A 22,449-nucleotide genomic window follows, 5' to 3' on the forward strand; every position below is an offset into this window, starting at 1 on the left:
AGCTTTATTCCAGTAAGGCAGAAGAAGTGCAACAGAACCATAATTTTGTATTTATTAAAATTCATTTACTACAATTGCCATCAACAGGACCACAGGGCTGTTAACAAGAACCTCCCTAGAGTCAGAAGCATCACCTACTACAAGAATATACAGATTTGAAGAAAAATTAAAGATAAATTTAACATTACTTTTGAGAACATTTATCACTCTTGTGTGGGTTCCCCCCTCCCCCTTTCCAAACTTCCTTATTAAGATTTTGTGAAGTTATAATGAAACTTGACAATAAAGCACATGGTGCCAAAGCACACCTCCAAACCAGTAAGGGAGTGTTTCTACAGGCTGCACAGCCTCCCCTTGTTCATCCTCAGACTGCAAATGCTCCTCTTGCTCACAGGGCCTCAGGAGGCTCAGCACACCTCCCCAGGGCAGGGCAAAGCACTGGCAGCACCCCAGCATTACCAGCGGGCTCAGCAGAACATTTCTCACACTCCTTGTGAGCCAGGCAAACAGCATTTAAGATGCTCCTCTGGTCACACGCTACAGAGGAGAAAAGAAAAATCAGCACTGAAACCATTCTGATTGGAGGAAAAAAGCAGAGATCCAGAAAATAAATCTCAAAAGGATGATTAACCTCCGCCTTGATGTCCTCTGATAACAGCAATTCACTCTCCTTTGAGTTCTGTAAGAATAGCCCTCGCTTCAGGCTGCATTTAGGTATCTCCTCATTCCCTCCCTTCTCCTTTGGACTGCTACTAACCCCACGCGCTGCCCTCACACCCCAAGCTGTCCTCTCGCTTGTGAAAACAGCGGTGAAAATCTGCAAAATCCCAGGAGAGCTGCAGTCCAGGTGAGCTAGCAGCTGGGATACCATGCAGCACAGCAGGGAGCTGGAGCTGGGTGGCAGGGCAGCAGAGACACCCGCCAGCCTGCTCCATCGTTTGAAGAGCTCAGCCGTCCCAGACGCTCAGATGAGGAGCAGTGTGTCATTTCTAGCCATTGAAGTATACAAAATCTTTGCCATCTTTTGCCAGCCAGGCAAACATAGGAAAAAAAAGCACTGTGGGGCAAGAACCGCTCTGCACTCTTTAATTCTGGACCAGAAGAGCAAATAGCTGGTGGCACTAGCAGGCAGGATCCCTTCCTGGTGCAGCACGCCTGGCACACAGCTCACATCTGTGCAGCCGCAGCAGGAGCTGCAGACGCTGGTTCCTCCTCGCAAGGAGCCGGAGCCCCAGGCCATCACAAGCACAGCCTGCAGAGCCTGATGTCACAGGCACACTGCTCGGCAGCGCAATTACTGCACCGCGCAGCATCCTCAGGACGCCTCAGCAGCCTGTGGGCAGCCAGCCTGCTGCCCGGCCTGCCATGCCTCGTGCTGAGGGCTGCAGAGAGCCACCCGCTGCTCTCCAGGGCCTGCGCAAAGCAGCAGGCACCAAGCACATCTGTCCCCAGATTTTCCCTCGTAAGGAAATCCCAATGGCGAGTTTTGCTGTCTCCTTCCTACGAGCAAGGAAATAACACGAGGACTGCTGAAGCCGCAGGCCCAGCTCGCAGCAGGAAGGCAGGCCCCCTTCCCCCACACCAGCCCTGGGGCGTACACCGCAGGGGACAGCGGGGCTGAACGGAGGCCTCCGAACAGTTAAACAACCCCGTCAAAATGCAACCCCAGAACACCACAAAAACCTCCATACAGTTTTCTCTTTTGTTTTTAAACGTACTAAGCGCCGCTGAAACAGAGTTGCTACAGTGCTAGGATGGGGGGGAGGGGGTGCAGGAAAGAGAGGAACTTTTCATCAATTCCTTTTAAGGAGGATGATAGCTTTTGGTTTTGTTATTTTGTGAAACCAGCAATAATAATTAAAGGCAGAACACAAGTATGTCCAATTTGTCACACAACACCTGCAATCAGCTGAGTAAAAAACCCCCAGAACACACAAACGAGACTCCAAACCAAAAACCCTGCTGCTCAGCTCCTTCACTGCAAAGTATATTTCATGATTGTTTAATTAAAGTCATTTTTAGCTTTGCACGACTGCAATCACCAAACATTGTCTCCCTGTCAGCATTTGAGGGACTAACATACTGTTGCCAACAATTAGTACAAATCTGGCTGACATTGTTTTCTCTAAAAATAAACCATGCATGTTAAGAAGCTTGAGAACAAACATGCAAACAAGATTTTAGGATAACATTCTCCTTCTCAGTGGAAACACAGGGTCTACCAGGCACCTTTGCTGCTGGAGAAGTACCATCAGGATATGAACTGGAAGTTCTGGACAGTCTTGATTATGAAGCCTTCTCTCTTTCTACTCTGTTTCTTTCTAAGCAAAGGGAAGACATTAACACCAGTTTCTTGGCCAAAACCCATTTGGGAAAACTCCTGCCCCATCTGCAATGGCCTGAGAAGTGTGCAAGAAAACAGCCTCTGAAATTCTATTCCCTTGGAAAACTGACTTTTCTCAAGTATAAGCCACCAAGAAAAACAGCAACAGAATTGAAATAACCCCACAAACACATAAGCTACTTGTCTTGGCATAACACAATGGAAAACACAGCAAATGACAGCAGAGCAGCAAGGTCCCACACTGCAGAAAGTGAGGCTTTGCACAAACACAACAGCTATGGGCACAGAAATGAAGGAAAGATGCTGCCTACCTTCAGAAAGCCTCAGGCATGCAGAGATCTACAGAGAGATACCCTCACCTCCACTGCCAGCCCTTAAATGGGGTCTGGGAAGGGGAGGATCCTGGCTCCACCCCTTCTGGTCACTCAGGTGCATTGCATTGCATTGCCTGCACTTGAGCTCCCCTAGGCTGGCCCTGCCTTCCCACCAGGTGCTCCATCACTCCTTCAAGCCCTGACTCAGCATTTCCACTACACTTGGGAACAATACAATCCACTGAATTAAGAACATCTGAGCAGTAAGCATGCACTTCTAATTGCTCCTTTGCTCACCATCCCTCTTCAGCCTCAAGACCAAGCCATTAGCCCATGACAAGTTCCATCCCAGGTGTGGTAGATGCCCTACGAAGAGGGTTAAACGCAACTTGCAGAGAGCAGAAATGACTATTCAGTTCTTCTGAGAAAATACCATTTTTTAAAATAAAGACTGAAACATCTGAAGTAAGAGAAGAAAGCAAGCTTGCTGCTGCCATTTACAAGTAAAGACAGGAAATCGAGAGGCTCAGTGGACCTAACTGGAAGATGAAGAGCAGATAAATTCTCCAGTTTGGCAGCCAGCATGTCCCATTCCCAGCACTCACCCAAGACCCGGCACGGAGGTTCCCCTGCCAAGCAGAGAATGGGCAGGCACTGAACACTAGATACACTATGTCATTAGAAAACTAATGCTGGAAATCTTTACCAGACCCAAAAAGTTAACATTTTCTACTCAGCAGATACGAAGTCTATAGCTGCTTGTTTTATACCCTGTTCTCATCTCTGAAGGCTTTTATTCTCTAGAGCAAATTAATCAGGCAGCTTGTGTTCTATGTTCTTTTTCCAGGTCTGGCTCCTCTCTCGGCATCTCTATTGATCTTCACTCAGTAATCCATTAGCAAAAGGTTTTGGAAATTTGCTGCTTTTATAGTTTCCAGAGAAAGCCAAGTCCAATTTAGGGGGATTGCCAGATTCAAGTTTGAGAGAGCAATTCATCAGGTGAAAGATCACCATTTTTCAAAACACAGCAATATACAAATCCCATTCCGCTGCTCACTCACATATGCCTGTGCATCTACTACTCAATGCTCCTTCTTGCACAGGAAGGCTTTAAAGGACCAGCAGTGAGAACTAGATTGAGAGAGAATGGATAAGAAAGCATCATGTGCCTACAGCCAGCAAAAAAAGAAACATTCACTGATGGATGCAAAGAAAACAGGAAAAAGATACAGAGAGAAGGATTGGAGGGTGACAATAATTCTAATAAGTAACAGCACACTCTTTAACAAATTATTTTTTCCTCAAGGCTTCACAAGGTCATCACTCTGACACACCCCCGTCAGGGTCTCTCTTCCTGCCTAGCCCAATGAAGCCATGGCAGTGGAGAATATCAGTGTAACTTCAATGCATTTCTATCAGACATTTAGGTGTGTATACGCAAAAGCTGCCAGGCAGCCTGGCTTGCAGAACAAGGGGATGAACCCATACTCAGGAGGAAGCTCTCCCCATTACAGAGCCGACACAGACTGCATAACGAGGTGCTTCCTTGCCCACACCACCACCACAAACACAAGCCGCCTGCATATAGGAAAAAAAAAGTATATATAGTTTTCTTTAAATCCACCACCCATTCCACCTCCCCCTCACTTCATGCAGTGAAAACAGCTTCTGTCCAACTGTCACGTGAGATTTGAGCAGATATGACAAGAAAGGCGGCTTTGTGCAACTCCCTGCCGTTCCCCCAGCTATGATGCACAGGGAATGCAGACAGAATGTGACGAGGCAGAGGAAGCAAACCAGCAGCACAACACTGCACGCGCTGACCACATTACCCACCACCGCTGCCTACCCCCCACGCTGTGCACCCACCTGCTCGGCATGGATGCTTATTGGAAAGGCTTCAGCTAAAGAGCAGGAATCAAGTCCCAGTGGAGCATTTTTCCCATGGCAAGATTCTCTTTCAGCAGTGACCAAGTGGTCAGCAGGTACCGGAGGTTACGCAGCCCATGAGAAAGAGAACAGCACTGCACAGTAACTGCACTTTCCCCACTCGTTTGGGACCCAAGAGGCCTGCAGATTCCCAGCAGCCCAGTGTTCATAGTACTTTCCCAAAGCCTTGGAGATATACTGTCTCAAAACCAGGAGGGAACGACCCACAGCACAACAAAGATGATGAGCTGCTTCTGTGGCAGGGGCTGCAGAGACCAACAGCCCATAAAGAACACAGCCTGCAAGAGGGGCTGCCTTCAGTATTCCATCTTCTCAAGATTAAAATAAATTCTGAATCTTGTCACCAGAAGCTTTAAGACGGCAGACCCATTAGAGAGGAGACTCTTCTAGCAGTTACAAAACCACACTCCAAGGCCACCAAGCCACCTTTCCCCTCCAAAATCTTCAGCATCCACACAAACCTCATCCCCCCAAATCCTCCAGTATTTACACAGTAACCAGAAGAGCTGTGGGCCAGAGAAGAAAACTCCTGTGCCTGTAGAGCAGCATTACTTGGCAGCCCTCTGGCATGCGAGACGCAGAAATCCCAAGGGCAGCACATGCTGATAGGAATCTGCTCCGGGCAGCTCCGCAGAGCTCTCATGCTGCGGGAATTCCCAGTGCTGCAGCAGTGCCCGAGCCAGGTAGGCTGGAGGAATTCAACAGCATTTTACAGAACCAAGCAGAGGAAAGAAAGGGTTAGTGGAGAAAGCAATAATCAAGAGCAGCCTATTGCCTGATGCCTGCACTGTCTAAGCTAAGGACTGGGAAGGGCAAGGAGAAAGGAATTTTGCTAACTAAATCCTAAGAATATAGAAGAAAGTGGGGGAGGAGAGAACGACGACAACCATTCGATGTTTAGCAGCAGCAGATGCCTGTTTACCCTTACAGTAACAAAAATTCACAGCTACCAAACAGGTGGAAAGAAGACCCTTTTAAAAGGAACAGCTGAGAGATTGACTTGAGAATGAGAAAAAGCTCATTCTGAAGGAGTGAAAAGCTCTACCCCTTGTAGCTATTTGTAGCTAGCAGAATACACTGGATTTCTTGCCTTTATCACCACAAACAAGAGCCTGTTTGTAATGTAAAGCTGCAAGTTACACGGCCAGTACCAGTGTCTGTTCCTTTATACTTCATCTCCCAATTTTATCATAAACAAACACACAGCTTACGGTTGCCTATAAATTTCATCCTCAAACTCTTCAGAACAAAACACCATGTACTTTAATCTTAATGTACTTCCTATCAAAAAAGATCCTGCATGCAGGGCTTACAACTACTAAGCAGTAGAAGTGCCGTGAGATAAGTTATCCTTGTTTTACAGAAGAAACAGAGGAACAGAGATTATATAACTTATCTAGAGAAGGAGGGGGGGGTGGTAAAAGCATGACCTGCCCCATTTTCAACTCTGATTTTTCCAGTCCCCCAAGCTGTGCTGAAATTGCTTTGGAGGGGCTCCTCAGCAGCTACTGGAACAAAAATTTGCTGAAATGAAGCTCGACAGCCAGTTTTAATAAAACTTCTTGCATGATGATTTCAATATTCACAACGTGAAAAGCCTCACAAGTTAAAACAGCTCAGATAACTCAAAATGAGGTGCCTGTGCACCTGTAATTATTCGTACAGTATGTTTTTACACAAAACCAGGAGACTTCACAGGTGCTCCGTTTGAAAACCATATGGTGCGACCAGGGGTCAGTCCCAAAAGAACAGGCAAAGGAGCAAACAGGAGTTTGCAAAAAAACCTAAGACAGGTCCAGTTGTTTCATGTACATGGCAGAGAGGAAATACATATGCTCACACATGTACGTGCACGCACATACACTGTTACAGCCAGAATATGATGCAAACCAAGGAACGCCTTCAGCTACCTGCCAAGGCTGGTCACGCCATGCAGACAGGTGGATACAGCAGCCTCCCCAGAACCTGCCTTCTACTGCACGAGTTGATTATCAGTCTAAGATCACCTTGCCACTTACAAGAAAATAAAGATATGAATTCCTTAAAATACATCTCAATTTACTGCCTGTATTCCTTGAACACAACATAAAGCTGCTACGTGCTGGATGAGGCATTGTTTTACAGACCCTGAACAGGGTTACATTTATAATAGCCTCTACCTCTCATCCAAAGAGCAAAGGCTTAAAGAGTTTAAATTTGGCATAGCAAGCTACTTGCATACACATTAAATAATTTATTTGCTATGATGTTGCAAGATACTGTTTTATTAGCTTAATTTGTCTTTAGCAGCACTGGAGACCGAGGTAACTACAGCTGAGTAGCTGGAGCCCATATGAAAAAAATGGCTTTTTTAAAAGAGTATCTTGCAATCCCTGCATTTGCAAACTGCTTTTTATTTGTTTGTTTTTAAAAAGACTTGCTTATTTGAAGCAAATGGAGCTTTAAGAAGCTAGCTGACTGTTGGAAAATATTTTAGACCATTTCTCCACTTCAAAGAGCGTTCATATCAGAGATTCTACAAAGTCCACAGCATGCTAAATTGACACAAATCCCAGACAGAAACAGAGCTTATATTTAACCTAATAGCAAAATACAGCTATCTGAATTATTAATATTGTTCAAATTAAGATTGCACTTAGCTCTCTAGGTGTACAGTATTAAATCAAATAACCATTTTGTTAATTTGCAGCACACCCATGTAGCCAAGATCCAAATCAGGGAGAAGACAGGGAAACTCGGCGCCAGCGAAGGCAGAGTTATGACACCGACTTCAAGGAGGCAGGACTTCACCCTCGGCACTCCACACTGCTTCAGTTTAATGTTCCTTCTTTCCCCCAGCTCTTTTTCCCTTCCTATCTCTTATGAAATGCACTGACGCTCCAGCGAGTTCCCAGCCCTTGAACAGCATGTTCTCAAGCTATGCAGCAGAGAACGCCAATACAAATGAAATCTGTGTTGCAGGTTCCACAGAGCTGGGACCGCTTTACATGGCCCTGTCACACGTTTACAAAAAGAACAAGAAAAGACTACAATAAAGTGAGCCATCTTGTCTACTGCAAGAGCAAAAAGGCTTTGAGAGTGGAAAATACCAGGCAGCTCATTGTAATCCTTAATGCTGAATCTCTCATCCACGTATTTTGCTTCCTGCTCCCAGCGAGCACCAAGCAGACCAGACCGAAACTCGACATCAGATCTACACGAAACGCTGTGCCTAATCTGCAAACCAGTTACCATGACTGCACATGCAAATTGGTCAGATAAAAGCCAGTCAGAGGAATAATTGGCTATTTGGAGGTACAAAATGACTAATCTATCACAGCCACCACATAAGTGTTTTTCCCTCCACTTCATAATTGCACCACTTAATTCCCCAAGTCCAGCCTAATATTTGGGATGCGATCTGGAGCAGCAAATGCACTAACGAAGCGGAAGCAGCCAGGGTCTGCTCAGAGCCCCACAGCCACAGCAGCATGAGCACAGCCACTCTGCCCGCATCCTAGCGGCGCTACAGAACACCAGCCCATCCCGCTGGTTTCAAACACACCTTGGTACAAAATGACAGACCCTCTGAAAAGCAGAGAAAGCCATCAGCACTGAGAAGCTCAGCTCAGGTCTCGCTCCTGCTGTCTGTGCCGCCACCTCCCCTTGGAGGCACAGGTGCCCCCTCCAAACAGAACATCTTCAACAGCTGACCCTCAGCATCACATTGCCGATGATATTCTTACAAACACTGACTTCTAAAAATCATAACTTTGCAGAACTTTAATGTTTTCTTATCAACCAGAAGTTTGGCACAAGCATTCTGAAGAACCACAGCTCTCCAGGAACTTTGATTCAATGCTCTCGTTGCTCCAACCAGTTTCATTCCAGGTCCTTACGGATGAAGCAGGAGCAAAGCATTAGTCACCTTCCTTCACTGTGAAACAACAGAGACTGGGGACAAATTATTCCCTTACTGGCAAGCACCAAGACTGGCTAGCTTCAGCTTTAAGGCCACTTTAACTCAGCTCCAACTGTTTCATTGCTAGTAGGACTCAATTTTTAATACTTTCTTTGTGAGACATGAAATTAAATCAGCTAAGGCAGACTTTTAGAAGAATACAAGAGCAATATGAAGGGAAACAATTCACACAACACAATCTGAGTCTTTAATAAAAACAGACAACTCTATTCATTGGTTCTGTAGACCAGAAAGAAACCTAACTCAGTTCCCTTATGGCATCGGGTTTACCTGTGCAGACGGCAACGAGCCATTGCACAGCCACGCTTTGCTACCAGGGTAACTGCTTGGGGCAGGGGTTCACAGGTCTAACACCGAAGCATGGCCTTGGCAGCTCTGATTACACATCACACGTGCAGCTATAACAGAGAACATGATTTTCCATCCTGCACAGAACCTGCTTTAAGCACACAGGCAGCACTTGCATTCCTGATTGAGCTGTAAGCTATTGCCTGTCAGCTAATAAACAGAAAGCCATGCTGTGGGCCTGCCTACCAGCCCAGGGCAGCGCAGAGCAGCCTGTACAAAGCCTCACACTCGACTGCTTAGGCTTCAAGGATGCCATGCCAACAAGCTTTCTATTAAACACTTCAACAACGCAGGAAAGTTCAAGCCTTCAATGTTTTCCTTTCTAGGCACAGAGAAAATGGATCAGTTGCTAGCAGTGAATTGCTTCCCTATGCTTCAGGCATTCCCATCTGTATCTTCATTTCTATCTAGACCATTTGTATTCAACCTCCTAGTTTCACGTTCTTGCTGCCCTCCTTAACAGAGGCAAAAAGGCAGCCATGAGCCCACGACCAGCAAAACCTGAGATTGCTGAGGACAGCTCACAGCTCCTTACAGCCAAGCTCCAGGTATGCCCCACCAGCGAGCTGGGGTCCCGGCCAGCCGTCCCCCTGCACCAGGGGCTGCAGCCTGGCCCAGTGGCTCTCTCCCATGCCAGGTGCCTTCTGATCTCCTCTCCTTGTGTTTTCTGATGAATCCGTATGCACCGCTGGAGATGGGATTTGGCATGCGTGCTCAGATTTAAAACCCCTCTGCCCACACATGCTAATCCTGTGTGGCAACCCACTTTGCCACACATGACCTCCACTGGCATGATTTGACAAGGTCAATCACTACTATGCCACAGAGGTTACTTGTGCTCCCTGAAGTTTCCAATGTGCACACAAGAAGGTTCCTCCCCCTCTGTTAATGCAATTAAATGCTTTTTATTTAGAAATTTGCACAATTCCTGTGCAATTTTCTCACCCTCCCCACACAACCAGCTTCCATTAAAACCATTTTCGGCAGCGGAGTCATCTTTTAGCTGGGCTCAAACACTGATCTTATCCTCCCAACACTTTCTTCAATCCCTCCGTGGGATTACAGCAAGGAAAAGTGACACTGATGAGAAGAGCTGCTTCTTCCCCCACTCTCTGGATTTAATATTCAGAATGCACTTCTCCTTTATACAGCACAAGCACCAGAAAAAAAGCTGAGGAGGAAAGAAAGGAGGAAAAAAGAAGGCTAAAAAGAAAGAATTCTTGTGTAAACTGAGCTGTAGAGGCCATTTACAGACTGAACTACTTTTAACCTTCTGCCATCAGCAGGGTTAGACACCTCTTTCACTTGAAGCACCTGGCCAAGCACAAACAAGAGACTCTTTCTCCCCGTCACATTGAAATTAATCAGTAAAAGCAAGGTGGAAATTGGGTTTTCAGAGTAATTAAATTGCTTTGAGCTTTTTTCTTTCCTAGTAACCCATTCCCATCAGTCCCCACATTTGGCCACCTCAGCCCAACTCCACAAGCTGAACTGAAACCAGTACGGAAAGCACCGGTGCAGCAGCATCGCCATCCTACACCGCCTGTCACTGTCTGCGGATCCACCACCCAGGTGACCCAAACCGTGGGATGAACCTGGCCACAGCCCCACTGCAGAGGCTCAAGCCACATCAGCAGAGTGGCCTTTCATTCTCTCCCCTTGTGCCAGCAGAAATTCTGGTGCTGGCACACAGGAGGCAACAGGGCCAGGCAGGAAAGGACCATCCCCTGCAGCAAAGGCAGACAGCAATGTCAGATCGCAGCCACTGCTGGGCCTTCCTGCTACTGCACGGTGGGAATTCCCAGGCAGCACAGACACCCAACAGGGCAGCTCTGCACAAGGCTACCTGCCAACAGCACAGGGACGGAGCCATGGAACAAAAGGGAAAATAAGGTCAAAGCAACAACAAAAAAGAAAACACAAAACGAGAAGCAGCCGAGATGAGAGAGATGACAGATACAGACGCGGACGTGAAAAACCCCAACAGGCTGCTCGTTAGCGCTGAAGTCGAGCACATGGAAAATGAGAAGAATTTACTTCTTCCTCAGCCGGAATGTTTGCATAATTGTCACTTTCAATTTTACATAATTCCTTTTTCTACACATTTGTTTCATGTCTAGGCCACCATGCATGAAATAAATCCCTGTATTGGAGCACGGCCTGTCTACACAACACACAGCACCGAGGAGCTCGGGTTTCCCATTTATTCCCCTATTACGTTCCAAGCAGGTGTGAACAATGCTTTATCGGAGCTAACACAGAATCAGCCACACAGATATCTGCCCAGCCGGGACCTGTTTGCCTAGGCAGATTTTTCTCAAACCATAAAGCAAAGTGACTAATTACTTTAGCATTAGTCAGATGCCATTTTCCCCTTCACTCCAAAGGGCACACGGAACCCGGGATAAGCACTGCACCAACAGGTAATGCGGTCTGAAGTTGGAGGGTGTTTGTTTTTATTCAAAATTACACGCATCACTTTGGGTATAGGCTCAATTTTCTTGGTGTTTAGTGCTGATGCCCTGGTGTCCTATTATAAAAGCTGCATTACAAACCCAGATACAGAAATATCAACCCTAATTAGGTCTTTTAGAAACACATTTTTTAAAACACTTTAGAGAAAAATCTACATCAAAAAGTGGGGGCAAAGGACGAACATCCAACATTAAGAGGAGCAGCGCTAAGTAACCGGGCACTCCATCTCATTCTTTAATTAATGAGACAAGCCATTTCCGTGGCCATAATCTAAAGGGAATAACACACTGTCTTTATTCAGGCTAAATAAAATAGAAAACAAAGATTAAATGCTGTTAAACACAGACGATATTTAAAGTTAATTCAGCTTTAAAACTTGACAACACGTTATTAGAGGAACTAGATAGCCTAAAAAAAAATAAAAATAAAAATCTGTACGTCACTGCAAAGACTTTACCTTATAATTCAGCTGTAACCCAAACCTGCATCCCCAGGAGATGTGGATGTTCCCAGCTGGGAAGTAGGAGCCACGGGATGTCAGTTCACTGATCAGGAAGATGTCCGACCTGTTTCTCTTTCCTTCTCCAGCTCGGGAATACGTTACAAGACAGCTGCGTTGGCTCTTTTTGACATGCCTCCATCACCAGAAAGATGTAGCCAGCTGTATGCCCAGCCCGGGGGAGAGCACCAGCCAGGCTGCCATCAGCAGGGCAGCTTCACACCACGGCTGGCCCTTCCCAGCCCCAAAATAAAGGCAGGGATGCTCCAGTACTGTTGCTAAAACACACCACGCTCTCTCTTCCCCCAGGCTTGTATTCTTATTGGCATGCTTTTTGTGTCTTGGTTTGTGCTGTAGGCACAGACTCATTATTCCTACAGTATTCAGCTGAGACCGAGTGAAGAATCACATTTTGCTTATGTTCTCAACCTCGCAAAGGTACTACTTTGAAAAACACCAGTGACTTCAGCTGCTAAACATTTATAAACAGGGAACGGGAATTTTAACATACACATGCACAGAGGGAGGGAGATGTAAAAGAACAAAAAGAATTCATGTATCGCTTGAGACAAAAATCTATTCCTCCATCTCAGCACTTGTTCCTTTTTTCCCAGGCAAGTGCACTGAAACAGTGAAAATTCACTTGCTGTAATGAGCAGAAAATCAGAATTACATAAAAATCAGAGTGCGAAAAAGAAAAAACAATGCTGGAGAGGTGCATTTGCTTGCAAGATGCGTTCCACGAGAAGCTGCTCACTCACTAGCCCTGACACTGGAGCAACACAGCACATTCCAGTGCTCCAGACAAATAACGCTGAGCCCACAGCACAGGGGAGGCAGCTGGAGGGCTGCAGCACAGAGCCTAGGACCCGCAGCCCTGAGCACAGAGGTGCCAGCCCCGAGCTCACCCCAGCATTGTCAGGGTGCTCCTCAGGGCATTGCATGGCTGAAGTGAAGAACCCAAAGATGTGCACTCTGAAAACAGCTGCTTCCCCCATCCCCAGCTTCAGAAATAATTCTTGGGAAGCATTTAGGAAAACAAACTACCCACAGTTGTTTATCTGAGCTCATGATCTGGGAACATACTTTACATATAGGCCCTTGTTACACTAGATCACAACCTCTGCATTGGAAATGGCACATTCTGTATCTGCCAAAACACAAGCTCATTTCTTAGAACCGAAGGTCCGATGCTAACATGTGGCTCTGGAAAACCTCATCTCCAACAGTTGCTGAAAAGATCACCTTTCCACAAAAAGACCCGGTGACAAGGACCTCAGGGCCCTGCTCTGTGCCCGCGGGGCCAGCAGGCAATGGTAAATGGGCTGGAGTGGGTTTATCAGCACGTCCAATGTAATCAGCAGCATTACCACACACCCATTATAATGAATGTACAGACATCTGTGGAGCGTGATGGACGAGCTGATAGCAGGCATGTTATAGAATCCATCTGGTTGGAAAACCATTGTCATTTTCAGCTAAAAATCACATTAGCAAACTTATATCACAACTTGGTGCTATTTAGCTTCAGACTAGAATCCCAGAGCAAATGCTATTCTTTTTCCTGTAGAGAATCTTGCAAAATATTCAGTAACGTGACACTAATAGCAGCAAGATTTTTTCCCCCTTCTTAATGCACCAAATGCTTTAGTAATTCTGAGAAAAAAAAAGGAAGGAGATTTTTGCCTATCTTGCAAGAAAACCTCTCTTGAGATATGGGTCTGTTCTGCATCAGGAGAGTTCCCTTGTAACCACATGAATGAGCGCTTCTAGGAGAAGCAAGACTATAAATCCAGGGCACCAGTAAGGAAAAGCTGAAGCCTGGGAGAACTTTAGCTCCTCAACTCCAGACCTGCGTTTCAGGGGAAACTGAAGCTTGGGAAAATCTAACGCTGAGTTTCCACATGCTAGGGGCTAAAGGAGAGCCAAGGGCCGCCAGGGCAGGGGACAGCATCCCCACGGCTCCGAGCACCGCAGGGACAGGCTCTGCCCAAACTCCGGCAGGAAGCCCGTGGCCGAGTCAGAAAGAAAACCCCATTATCTCGCCTTCCGGTCCCCTCTGCTAACCGCCAGACCACAGAACACTTTTATTGCAGGATAACCTTACAACAAATAGCTATTTTCTGTTAGCAGAAAACCCGCTCTGTAGTTTTACTTTTAACATTCATTTATACTCTGACTCCATAGGAATGCAAGCCAGTCCTGTGACACAGCATAAACAACGTCTCCCTCCTTTCCATGTCCCAGTTTTATTAAGTAATCCCCATAAAAGCAATTACTGAGCTTAGCACTGAAAAATAACCAGAAAAAAAGCGACAGCAAATTCTGTGTATGTTCATTTGCATATGGATTCCCTCCCTCCCCCTTTCTAAGGTTTTTGCCATGAGGTCTTTTATGTCTCTTTCAATAATCATATAATTATATGATTCCTAAAGTACATGCTGGCAACACTTCAGGGGATTTTAGTCATTACAGGTGACAAGACTTCTCCCGTGTCTAATGCTCACTCGAATTTCCTTCCACTCCATTCAGACAAGACGAAGAATTGAGCGAAACCCAACACTCTCTCTCAGATGGGTTTTGGGGTCTCTTCCCTCCCCACTACGGACCCAGTCAACCAGATAGAAACAAACTGCAATGAACTCCAACTGGAATGAAGCATTTTTTCAATTAAGCGGCCCATCATTTTTCCCAGGCACTACATCCAACTATTTTAATGGCTTTCATATTTTTTCTTTAATTTTACAATCTGAAAGAAATGCCAAGGTTCCACCAAAGACCAAGAATGCTGTAATTCCATTTCTTCCATTGGTTGCAAGTTATTAACAAGCTGTCAAAACACCATAATAATTTTATATAAGTTTGGCTGATTCCATAAACATCTCCTAGCTGCACAGTGCCCGGATTCCCGCTCCCCCCGTGTGCAGCATGTACTGGGCTGGAGGGGATAAAGAGGCTGCACGTCTTCAGACAGCAGCGCGAGAGACATTTATGAGCCCAAAGACATCAACAGCAATAGTATATTTATTAGCTGATGCACTTGGCACAATTGTGAGGTTCAACAAGACATTTCTTGCCCTAAAATTCTTTTTTTAGCTCTTCAGTAGATAAAAGAGCAACCAGTGAGCAAACTACAATCTCGCTCCCAACAGGAGGGGGTCAGGATGTGACCCAGGTGTCCAGCAGCGTGCCCCAGCCAGCAGCCCCAAACCTGAGCTGCATGCTTCCTCCAGCCCAAGTACATCCTCTCTGAGCAGAGCCCAGATCAGGGATCTGGCTGCAGAGCAAGTCAATCTACATTTAAACACGAAACAAGAAAGAAAACACTGAACAACTACAGGTGTTATTACAGACCTAGATGGAACATCTGTTGGAAGGGAAAATAATGCAATGATACTCAACAGCAAACACCACAAGCATTGCATTTAGATGACAGGTATAAGTGCAGCATAGAGACATTCACAAACTTGCACTTCTCATAGCACACTCAGAAGAGAGCCCCAGCACCATCCTGCTCCATCAGCAGTTCCCCAGGCCCAGTGACAGAGCCCAAGAGCCCCTGGAATAGAGCATTTCACCTCCAGTTGCCACATCCATGCGGCACAGCTATACTTAGGCAGCACAAGATTAAAAAAAGCTTTGCTCTGAGCACAAAGGGAGAAAGAGGAACGGTGCCATAAGCCCATGTTTTGCAGCCAGCAGCGCAGGGAAATCATTTTGATCCCTTCAATCCCCTTATCCATGCCAACCACTGACCTTGCAGATGCAACTTTTGTTCAAGTTTAGTCTCTTTTTGGCTTGAAGCAAGACAGTGCTACAAAGAAAATGCTCTCCATTCATCCTGGAGCACCAAGTGCTACACCCAGAGCTGCCCCAGTGGCTGCTTTCAGCTGGTATTTCTGAACTTCAGATCCAGAGCAGCAAAGTTACAGACTGAGGTAGGCTGTCCTCAGGGAAGGGCACACCCCATCCCCGGTGGCTCCAAAGTGCTCACCCCTCTCCTCTGTTCCACACCTATGGGGTCAATAAAACGAAGACTGGCTCTCCTTTCAGCATCTCAACAGTGTTCTTAAAATTTTGTTAGCTTTGGAGGAGGCCAGTTTTCAAAGAGACAGAACAGAGCTGGTAAAATTGCATTCAGACCTTGCAAGGAATGTGACTGGAGCAAAGCTCCCGTGGTGCTGGAACATGGCAAAGCCAGGAGATATTTAAACGGCAAGAGCCACTTCACCTACATAAAACTCTTTTATACCTTTACGGTGATAAACTGGAGGCATTAAAGTGCAGTGAATTGGAAATTGTTCTCACTTACAGCAGGATGTTCACATACAACTGATACTGAGGTGCAAGTCCTTTACACTGTATTTCAAAACTTTATTTTAAAAGAAAAAAAAATTACTGCATGGGGAAGAACAGGCTGCTTTGGAGATGCTGCTTGTTCCCAGAGCTTGCTGCAGCCCTGCAGGCACAGGGCAGTGGGTTCCCAGTGACCTGGGGACCTTCTCCACCCATTTAGGATCCATACAGGTGGAGGGAAGCAGCCCGCAGTGCCAGACAGCTCAGCACCACACAGCCAGGAAACAAGAGAGCAGGAGGATATCAGAATGAAAACACCACCCCCAAACCTCACAGTTGCAGGAAGCAGCGTGATCACCGTGGGTACCGCTGCGTGTGTGCAGCTCTGCAGCCCAGGCATTGCATCTCCATCACTCAATGCATTTTTAAAGAGGTGCAGTGGAACGATCCATCAGCCCTCCTGCCCATCAAGCTGGAATCTCAGAGAAACAGCAATGTGCCCGGCTCGTCCCATCCCTCCCAGCTCCTTTGCACTGTTATTTTCCCAGAAAGAAACATCGTAATATTCAGTTCCATTCTGGGAAATAATTGAGACAAAACATAAAAAGTGTGTGTCCTTGATATACTGGGAGGACAATGAAGTTCTCCTTTCCTAATAGACAAGCAGCCATGTGCACTGCTGCAAGCAAACACTAACTTGGGTCCAGTATCATCTACTACTTGGATTAAGTGGAACACTAGCTACGCTAGGGCCCTTTTATCCAAATTGCCTGTGCAATACATAGTACCCTGTGTTTTTAAATATGATTTTTTTTTAAAGACTAATAATTCATCTTCTCTGTGCTTGTTGGTGCACTTCACACTGCAACAAGCTCCATCTCACCTTTCACCCCAGGTTTCAGCCCACTGAAGAAAGGCTGAGTTCTGAAAGGCGTGGGTGTCCCACAGCCCGGCCTCGGTGAGCACGCCACTTCCTCCCCATGACACCACAGCTATGCTCAATGGCACTGCTGCTGCTAATGGCATGCCGGTGACCTGAGCGAGCAGGCACTGCCCTTGGCGGGGCTGTACTTGCAGCTCTTGTGCAAGTGGCCCTGCAGCAGGTGGCGGTGCCACCAGCTGAGCCCACCTGTGCGCTACCCTATCCAGCAGGGCTCACTAGGGAGGCAAAGCACTCCAACAAGAGCCAGACCCCCACCCAGCACTGCAGTGTGGGCACCTGGGTCCCCCAGGTCAGGGCTGAGCAGGTACCCCGGCATCCCAGAGCCCCCATTTCAGAACCATAGAATTGGCTGAGTTGGAAGGGACCTCAAAGATCATCTCGTTCCAGCCCCCAAGCTCTGTACTCATCACCACTCACTCCTTGATAGCAACTAAAACACACCCTGAGTACCTGCTTCAGACCAAAAACCAACAGCAAGGAGAGCTGATCGATGCAGACTAACAAGCCTGCAGGAAAACCAGGAGGCATTCAGCACACTGCCTACAAAGTCACCACCTTGCCTTGAGTTTACAAACTACTTTCAGGATCAACTGTCCATCAGAAACACTTCATACCAAAATCACATGGCAACTAAGTAGAAGGAAAAAAAATGATTAAGCCTAGGAGTTTGTTTCAAACATCAGGCTAGCCACAGAGAAGCTACACTGTGAAGCGCACAGGGAGATCTGATCAACGAGAAGCTGCGCAGCCAGGCCAGCGGAGCCAGCACAGACCTCTGGAGCAGGAAGCTGCAGATACATTCACTGCTTTTCTTATCAGTGGGAGATCAGAGCACCAGCATACACGAGAGCAGCCTTATCAGGACAGCAGCTGAAGAACCCAAGGACGCTGTCCAGAACCTGCTGGCACTGTGTGGGTTCCCTGAACCCTGTGACACCAACAGCAGTGCAGTCACTTGGGGGGGTGTGGGTGGGAGTCACCGTGCTCGGCCCCTGGGGTCGGGGGGCAGAGGGGACCCACACCCCAAGGTGGGCTGAAGGTCAAACTCTGCCTGCTCTACCCAGGGACCTGCTGCTGCCCAACGCCTGCATGCACGTGGGTCCTCCAGGAGATTCTATAAATAGGTTAAACATTCCTTTAAAAAAAGAAATACACACAACTCTTACACACACATACACCCAGAAAGTTAAAATTTCCACACAGCGTTCCAAAGCTTTGCTGGAATTTGTAAAATTGATAAACAAAAGCCAAAAGGAAAACACAACCCCTCGTCTTTATGACTACTTTGGGAGAACAATTGCTCTCCAAGATTGCATTCATTAACATGCTGATGAAGTTCCCTTTTAGGGCTGTTTTTTGTACTTGAAAGGAACAGGGATGATCAGAGAGCCCTCAGCCACCACTCACTCATTTCACTTCTCTCACTCTGATTCACCAATCACCTCCACGAATAATAAGCAGCTTCATCTGAACATAACAAGGCACACACGCTCCCCTCCGTCCCATTCATTTCGGGAGGTGCCCAGAAATCCCCCATCCATCTCCTGGGCAGCAGCATGCTGTGATGACCAGCACGGGGCAAACCCAATGTCCCAGCTGTCAGCCCAAATGCCATGCCCAGGGGGGTCAAGCACAACGCATACAAACCAGTGGGGCACAGCCTGAGCGGGAATCACGTTTATCTGAGAAGGTTCAGGGGAAGGAAGGGAAAGGAGAAGTCTCAGTTTGCTGGGCTCTGGTTGTTTTTCCTTTAAATAAATAAATAAATAAATGAATATCAAATCTGTCTTTACATGAAGGGGGTAGAGCCAGGGAGCTGTAAGTCGAACCATGGGCGGGTATCACAGAAGCAAGATGCGGTATTTTCAGATGACAACTGCCACACCAGTTAAATGAGACATCCCAAAAGCCCAGAACTCACACCGAAGCACTCACCCTAACTGCTCCCATCACCAGGTCAGCGTGCGGGAGCCACAGAGCAGCCTGTGCTTACAGGAACACCGCTGCTGAGGATTTTCTGAAGTGGGCAAGGGGAATTCACAGCATTTTGAGATAAAAACAAACAAAAAAACCCTTGCGTCTTCCAAACGCTTCTGTCATAAAGTTCTGCCTAAGCACTCAGATTTAATTTCCAGGGGGAAACCCAAAGGCTACAGCACAGGTCACCATACCACGTAGTGACAAACACACCTAGAGGAAGAATGCACAGAGGACTGCAAGGAGCTATCATATACACAACAAAGGCTCCTTTTAGGATTAGAAATCAAACAAAGCAGACTTTGGTAGTCCAGCACTGTCCCCGGTCCATGTGCTCCGTTTTATCTTTTCTCCCTCTTCACTGACATGGAAGGTTCCAATTCTCATTTATTTTCAAAATCTCATCACAGCAGATTTTAAGCACTCCAACAAAAAATACGTATTATGAACACAGACTGAAAGGCTGATCTCCTCCAAACCAGAGGAAAACCACCTGTTGCAGCCAAGCACACCACAGCCCCAGCACCACAGCACGCAGTGACCCCGCAGCACCAGCCAACCACACGGGCACACGCTGCCGACCAGCAGTGGTGCCCCGGCCATCCCCTTTGCCCGCTGCTCCGCCAGCTCTACCGGGCAGCACCCACGGACAAGGAGAAATCCACACCACACTGAGGTTTCCCCTTTTTTGTGTCACTGCAATTTACGAAGCGCACATGGCCATCAGGGCGCTGGGGGCACCTCCTGGCCCCGTACCTACAGGAAGCACTCCTCTGGAGGATCCCACTGCTCCAAGGTGCTGGAGCATGCACACTCTCTTGCATGCAGGGAAATAATAGGAATCCATTTATTTCAGCTGCTAGCGTATAACATTTCAGAGGGGACCGCTCAAAAAGATCTGTATATCATTTTCCTTAAGGACAAAACAATGCAGCGCTCCCACAGACAGCTGTCCGTAGGGGTGACCAAAGTTTAAGGTCACCTCCCAGCCCTTATCGAGGTCCCGGGCCCACCAATGCGATAACAGGGCGCATCCCATCGGAAAAGCACAGAGTTTTCCCTCCAGCCCTAGAGGGACTGCATTGCTCTCATCTGAATTCTATTTCCTGATAATGTGCTCATCGTGGGGGAAAATTTCTGCGAGAAGATGAACGTTACTTTCTGCACTGACAGCTCAGTGGAGGCTGGGGGCTCTAATTGGACCTCTCTGCTGATGCAGATTCGGCTAAGAGCGCACTCAAGAAAAAATAATAATAATACAGACAGTTTAAGGCATGTTCTAGGCACACAAGCAGATCCCTCACTTGTTATCAGCTACGTTAGACAAAGTATCGGCCTTCCTGCCAGGACAGCACCCCACAAGTGACAACGTGAAGGCCAACCAGCAACACAACACCACACGCACACCTGGTGCTGCTCGGGGACCGCTCAGCTCCACTCACCGCTGGGGTGAAGGGAGCGTGGGCTCCCCAGGATCTGTGCCCCAGCACTGGGGCTGAGGTTTCCCATGCAGTAGAGCAAGGAGGTGACACACAGATTAGGATCCCAAAGCATAGCAGCACAGATCCCACTGCAATGTTGGGACAGTCCAGCAGTCCGTGCAACACCCTTCATCGACATGTAGCAGCAGGACACCTGCAGCACCCAAAGCTCTGACCTCACATGTGTCAGAGGGAGTGGGCAGAGGGACGGGGTGGGGTGCACTTGGGATTCACATCGTGGGGCTCCCCAAGCGCCCCACTGAGTGCACAAACAAAGCAAAAACCAAAAGCCAAAGCTGCAGTTTGTCAATGCCCCTCTGAAAATATTGGATTTCCTGCTCTGCTCGGCTCAGCCCAGACAAGGCAGGCAGTATTTGCTCAGCAAATATTGTTTGTAATAAGTTAGACAAGCAATATTTTTTGCCAGCCTATTAACACCAGAAAAATATGTACAGTCAACAAGAGATGAAGAATTTGTTCAATTACTTCAAAAATGGGAATTACAGCCGAGGGATTATTATCCATTTAAACATCTCTTTTCTACAAAATGTCAAACGCTGGCCATTTGCTAACCATCTCAGGATCAAGTCACATTTTGGCACGGGGCAAACACAAACTCTGTGAGCCGGGGGGGCCCCGCACTGTGGGACCACCCCAGCACCACTGCAGCCCTCCTGTCCTGAGCGAGGGCAAGCGGGGGGCACCTCCTGCAGCAAGCTGCCCCCCCAGCAATCATGGGGATTAACGCACATAAACGGGCACTGACAACATTCAGCATTCTGAAAGCACAATGCTTTTTTTTTTTTTCCCCAATTTTTTTTTTTTCCTCCCACCCCCTCCTCCAGACGAGGGGAAGAAACACTCCTTTCCTCCTCCCTCCCCCCCCACCGCCCTTTCGGCTCTTACCTCCAGCGCTTCCAGCGTGTTGAAGCTGGCTATGGCAAAGCCATCGATCAGGTCCTCTTCCTGGGAGCTGGACTCGCGGCGGCGGCGGCGCGGGGGCCGCGCGTTGCGGGCGGCGGGCGGGGGGCCGCGAGGGGCCGTGCAGTTCTGGGCTCCGTTCTCCTTGCCGGGGCTCGGCTCCTTCTCGGAGCCCGACGAGGGGCTCTGGTTGCGGGGGTCGCGGGCCGCCGCCTCCCGCCGCCGCACGCGGTCCCGCTGCGACCTCGACCTCCGGCTCTGCCGGATTTTCCCATCCATTTCCGAAGAGGAGGCAAAGCAAAAATAAAATAATAAAAATATTTAAAAAAAAAAAAAAAAAAAGGAAAAAATAAAACAGGAGAAGGCCGGGCGGGGGGGGGGGGGGGGGGGGGGGGGGGGGGGGGGGTTAAAAGTCGCCCCCCTCCAACTCTCCGCTTCCCCTCTCCGAACCCCGCAGCCCTTTAAAAATAATGATAATAATAATAATTTAAGAAAAAAAATAAAAAAAAATCAACACCACCAACAACAAAAATCCTGCTGTTCAGCGCCTCGGATCCAGGGCGATGGTAATCCACAGAGCAAGGCTGGGTGGCGGCGGGGCGAGCGGCACACACACACCAAAAATATTAAATCCACGGAATGACCTTGACAAATTTCCACCCCCCTGCCTCCCCCCACCCCCCCAAAAAAAAGCAGAGACGGGAAGAGGAGGGGAGAACAGAGAGGAGGGGGGGGTCTATCTGGATCAGGACGAGGACACCTCGGCTTCACTCGGCGCGGAAGAGAGAGGCAGATCCAGGAGGCTCCGACCCGGCTCGGGATAATCCAGGCGCGGCGCCCCCTCCCCGGGGGCAGCGCCGCTCCGGGGCCCCGCTCCGCGGCCGGGGGCCCGCCGCCCAACTTTCTTGCCGCGGAGCGAGCGAGACAATCCCTGGGCAGC

At 47.8% G+C, this 22,449-nt stretch overlaps 1 protein-coding gene across 20 annotated transcripts in view; it reads right to left on the reverse strand.

Moving 5' to 3' along the window:
* Nucleotides 1-21,840, reverse strand: part of FBRSL1 (fibrosin like 1) — a 431,679-nt gene extending 409,839 nt beyond the window's left edge. For all 20 annotated transcript variants that reach the window (XM_021412376.1, XM_021412372.1, XM_021412375.1 and 17 more), the window contains exon 1: nucleotides 21,495-21,840. In XM_021412376.1, coding sequence (XP_021268051.1) covers nucleotides 21,495-21,788 — 294 coding nt within the window. In that variant the 5' untranslated portion in view covers nucleotides 21,789-21,840. The remainder of the gene's footprint in view (nucleotides 1-21,494) is intronic.

This window comes from Numida meleagris, chromosome 14 (genome assembly GCF_002078875.1).
Source record: "Numida meleagris isolate 19003 breed g44 Domestic line chromosome 14, NumMel1.0, whole genome shotgun sequence".
Taxonomy (NCBI): domain Eukaryota; kingdom Metazoa; phylum Chordata; class Aves; order Galliformes; family Numididae; genus Numida; species Numida meleagris.